Source organism: Berghia stephanieae, chromosome 1 (genome assembly GCF_034508935.2).
Source record: "Berghia stephanieae isolate SIO BIC M18660-M18661 chromosome 1, UCSD_Bste_1.3, whole genome shotgun sequence".
NCBI lineage: Eukaryota > Metazoa > Mollusca > Gastropoda > Nudibranchia > Aeolidiidae > Berghia > Berghia stephanieae.
This window is the reverse complement of record NC_088360.1, coordinates 43,414,120-43,419,119: the sequence shown is the minus strand read 5'-3', so window position 1 is coordinate 43,419,119 and position 5,000 is coordinate 43,414,120. Positions and strand designations below refer to the sequence as shown.

Below are 5,000 nucleotides of genomic sequence, written 5' to 3'. Positions count from 1 at the left end.
CTCAGACAAGGACCTACTGACAAAAATTTCTCATTTCAAAGAGCATAATAAATTGTTTTAGTTCAAAACTGATTCGAATTTTTTTTTATACTATAGTATGACTAAATTTATCTCTTTTTCTTTCAATTTTAGTTCTAAGGGACAGGTCCTTTTTGTATGTAGTTTTAATTTTTTTTCTTCCACATCACAATTTATTAATCCTCAGTCATCTGAAGCGTATTCCACTCCGCAATTATCCGTCCTAAGAGCATTCACCATGATGCTGGAATTGGACTACATGAGCTCATTTAACTCATTCTTTGTGGATGGAGATGACAAGACCCTCCATTTCGGATCCCTGACTCTCGGTCTGTTGACAGTATTTATCTTCTTCATGCCCATCCTGCTCATGAACTTGCTCGTAAGTTAAGAAAACAAATATCATTTCTCTTCTTAGTGTTTGGAATAATGACCCTGTTAGTATGGCATTTACTGAAATGCAAAAACATAACAATAAGAACTAATATAGTATTTTGTTTTGTTTATTTATTTTATTTAGTTTTGGTTGGGTTTTTTTAAACGTCACTCATTAAATAAACACCTTATTATTTCCGTTCTTGAAAAGGAAATTGTCTGAAAATACTCATTTACAATATGGTCTTTTGTGGTCCCGATAGCTCAGTTGGTAGACCACTTGTTTCACAAGAACAATGACCGGTATCAATCCCAGATACAGTCCAAATTCTTTCTGACCCAACTCCAAACCACCCCTTGTTCACCGAGCAATGATTTGGGTATTTGGGTCTATAAGATCTGACTGAAAGCCCTTTGCGATAGTCTTAACAAAAAAAAAAAGTTTTATTTTAACGCCATATGATCCGGGATAAACGCCGGCTTTATTGGCTTTATGGCTCTGAAAGATTCATTTTAAGCAGTCTTGTACATATACATAATTAATTTTATTTTGATGATGGCTACATATTTGTTGAATACTTGTAGATTGGTTTGGCCGTCGGAGACATTGAATCTGTTCAAAGGGATGCTCGACTGAAAAGGTTGGCAATGCAGGTAAGCATTTTATCTAATTATATATATATATATATATATATATATATATATATATATATATATATTATATATATATATATATATATATATATATTGTTATTGTTATTTGTAATAAAGAAAGAGAATGAGAAAGAGAGCGAGAGAGAGAGAGAGAAAGAGAGAGAGAGAGAGAGAGAGAGAGAGAGAGAGAGAGAGAGAGAGAGAGAGAGAGAGGGGGAAGAAAGGGAGAAAACCAAAAAAAATGACATGATGGAAGGACAGAGAGAGCATTGGATGGCTAGCTTTGGGGACGAACTGTTAAAATATTAATGCTCTCTAAATAGTCAAGTAATCCAATAGAACATAGCTGCGTCCTCTGTAAACTTTTTTTTTGGGAAATGAATAGGACATTCTACTTCACTATATAAGTGGGTTTTTTTCTGTTTGTTTGTATGTGCTTATGTGTCTGTGATTGCCTTTGTGTGTGATATTGAGTGAGTGCGCGGCACGTATGTGTGTGTGTGTGTGTGTGTGTGTGTGTGTGTGTGTGTGTGTGTGGGTATGTGTGTATGTTTATATGTGTGTTTGCTATCTATGAGCATCTGCTTTTTCCAGGTAGAGCTTCATTCCAATATGGAGGCAAAGATGCCCTGGTTCTTCTACCGGACTGTCTTGATTCTACAATACAAAGAATACCCCAACAAGTGTAAAACAAAACTTCAAACTGTGAGTAACATAGAAAACGAGAAAAGTGGCGGTGTAAATGCATTTTATGGTCAGTTAAACAGAACAGTTACCCCGGCGCTCTGTCCTTGGCTAATCTCTTGAGTCAAATCTGAAACAGTACACGACTAATGCAAATTATTGTAAGAACGCCTGTTCAAACGGACCCAGCAGATGGCTTGTACTATTTAAATTGGAAATTTTGTTTCATTGGCCTGCTAAGGCAGTGATAAATAAAATATTGTGAAGCTGAGTAATCAATATTAATCATTGGAAATGCTCCAAAAATAGTCATCTTTATTTAAGTATAAGATTGGCTCGTGCAGAGCTGCCTTTGGACATAAAGACATATGTCTTCTGTGAGAAGTGAAATTATAATAACCAGTTAACTGTCGTACTTTGAAAAAACTCGTATTTATTCATTTGGCCAGAAAACTCTTCCTTCAAATATTAATCGATCTAATTGGCCTTCATCTTGGCAAAAACTCTCAAACCTGGGACTTTGTGAAGTCCCAGGTTTGAGAATTTTTGCGAAGATGAGGGTCATTTAAATCTATCGATATTTGAAGGAAGAGTTTTCTGGCCAAATGAATAAATACGAGTTTTTCCGGTCATATTTTTAAATATGAGATTTTCCATAGTACGGCAGTTAGCTGATTTAAACATAATAGAGTAGTATCATACTTGCCTGTTACCCATAACATTGCTTTCAATTGAAACATATTACTCAAACCGAATCCCACAGGTCATGAGCATGCTTTCCGGGAATGCCACCACTGTGGATGGTGGGGACAAGATGAATATGACCGAGAAGTATTTTGCTGAAGAGATTTACAAGCAAAAAATCAGGTAATTCAAATTTCATAGTAAAAGTACATGTCCATCTTTTTAGCAATTTACCAGAAATTCCGCAACTTTTCAAGATTTAAACGTGTTTATAGAATGATTTTTTAAAAATTTAGACCAAAGTGAACTCTTTCATACCTGCACGTATTTCATTTTATTTTGAGGTAAGATTAAAAGCATTTGTCAGACGACTAACGTCTGAATAGATGTCAGATATATTTGAATTTGCTGTAGTGACACGATAATATAATATAAATGTGAAATGATTCAGAGTTGTGTGGTTTTTGTTAATAATATATACTTATACTATTTTCAACGAGTTTTGTGTGATATCTAAATGGAGGTAGGCAGTTCTTTTTATGAAGCCCGTCACTGATATGATTTCAAAAAACTGTACCATTTATATAAAGCAATATCCACTTAACACGCTCATAGCACTTTACGAGTAAACGTTAACATGTAGGACGAGACATGACGTCTGTTAGGCGATAGTACATGTTTTTCCGACAGAAACAACGCTGTTAATGGCCATGTACTCATATTTCATCTGAGTACGGTGAAAAAAAATGTTAGTAAAGGGCCTTTTCCTGGGACTCAACTATACGCTTCTCAGAGGCGCCTTCGATCCAAAGACGAGTATCATACCACAAGACCGCATAGTCCAACAAATTATATTATTTATATAAGTTTATGGCATAATTCTAATTTGTCCACGAGGATCTGATTTTGTCATCTTTTGATCCATAGACAATACTTGTCTCTTATATCCGTTGATTTTGGCTGGAGTCGATTGCCAACACTCAAAAAAATATGAATGGCTCATTTATATATTGTCATTTTGTCTTTTCAGGATGCGTGAGATGAGCTCCGTGTTAGACAAAAATTACCGACTGCTCCGTACAATCATCCAGAAAATGGATATCCACACAGAAGATGATGCCTGGGATGAAGGAGCCAATGAGGAATGCAGTAGTGAAGACAGTGGTGATGAACAATCGGTTTACAAGCGGGTCAATGGAAAGAGCTTCAAAGACAAGATGTACTTGAAATCAGCTATCATCTCAATTTGGCCAAAGGGGAAAACCCCATAAGCAATCGCTGTGAAAACTAAATAGTTGGACATGAAAATGATAATTAATGCCATTGTACATTGCCAGTTCCAATCCTAAGTTTCCACGTCTTTAAAGATGTCCAAAATCACACTAATTCATCTGTCGATTTGTAGTACCCTGCCAGTTCACTTTGAGGTAAAGGGATTGACTTTAATTTTTGATCGGCTGTTAAAAACATTAAAGACACAATATAAAACGAAGAAATCCTGGCCTCTTACTTAAGTTTTGATAAACATGCTAATGTCAGAGGTTTAAGGAGATCAGAAAATCGGCCACTTTACTGCACTAACAGTGTAGCCAAAGTTATTCCCAAAATATGTAAATGGTCTCATTTTCTCCCTCCAGTGATCATTACACTATTCATAAAAAGATTAGAACTCAAAAATATGTACGGTATTTGTACTTCATAATGATCTTATGTTCATAATAAAACCATACGAAGTCAAGAACTTGGATTGGTGAAGGGGGATTGTTAAATCGATTTACAAAGTTGGATTCTCCGTGTCCAGAGTTGTCACAAAGCTGTTTCTCAGAGAAACATACATTTCATGGAAACTGATAACGTCTTTTTAAAATTGAAAACAATAACCGAGTGACATGTTTTACATGTCTAATTCTGTAGGAACGGTTTGTGATAATTTAATGACAAGCCATGTCTTCAGTTTAAAGATCTGTATGTTTTTTGTTTACAGTTATGCAGCATGATTCTTGTCATTTTACATAATACTATTTTTGAAAACTTTATTTTCAACCCTTTGTTTGTGATATTTTATCATTTTAAGTGATAAGCTCTTTGAAAATAATCACTTGTACAATTATTTTGTCAAGTTTTTGTTTTCGGATCAATTGGCGGTCCACGGTCCTAGTTTTTATTAAACCTGTTTTGTTATCATTTGAGGTATTTGTAATCTGAATATTATTTTTTTTATATCAATTTATTAAATGACTCTGATTCTGAACCAACAACTATGACACAAAATAAAGGATCAGGTTTTAGTCAATCATTGTACGTAGCTCAACCACACGACAAATGTTTGTGTGACTAGTTACCCTGCAGTCATACAATTTGAAATCAAATTAAATAACCTATATCATTGTGGTCCTATTGTTGTTTTGAAAATACTCCAAGATTCACTCACTCGCCAGGTCCCATCACTTGTGGAATACAAAGATCAACCCCTTATTCGTATAGGCCTGTCCATGATTATCTCCAACAGCTCCCGTTTGGCATTCTTGTTCATTCCTTGGTGTTGTCAATTCACATTATCTTGGGATGTACGGTTCTACAATATT

The 5,000-nt window shown here is 35.0% G+C and overlaps 1 protein-coding gene across 1 annotated transcript in view; it reads left to right on the top strand.

Annotated features, from left to right (window-relative positions):
- Positions 1 to 4,601, top strand: part of LOC144975364 (transient receptor potential cation channel subfamily A member 1-like) — a 43,659-nt gene extending 39,058 nt beyond the window's left edge. The window contains exons 22-26 of the mRNA XM_078919372.1: positions 206 to 400; positions 979 to 1,047; positions 1,642 to 1,752; positions 2,495 to 2,598; positions 3,446 to 4,601. Coding sequence (XP_078775498.1) covers positions 206 to 400; positions 979 to 1,047; positions 1,642 to 1,752; positions 2,495 to 2,598; positions 3,446 to 3,686 — 720 coding nt within the window. The 3' untranslated portion in view covers positions 3,687 to 4,601. The remainder of the gene's footprint in view (positions 1 to 205; positions 401 to 978; positions 1,048 to 1,641; positions 1,753 to 2,494; positions 2,599 to 3,445) is intronic.
- Positions 4,602 to 5,000: the final 399 nt, after the last annotated feature.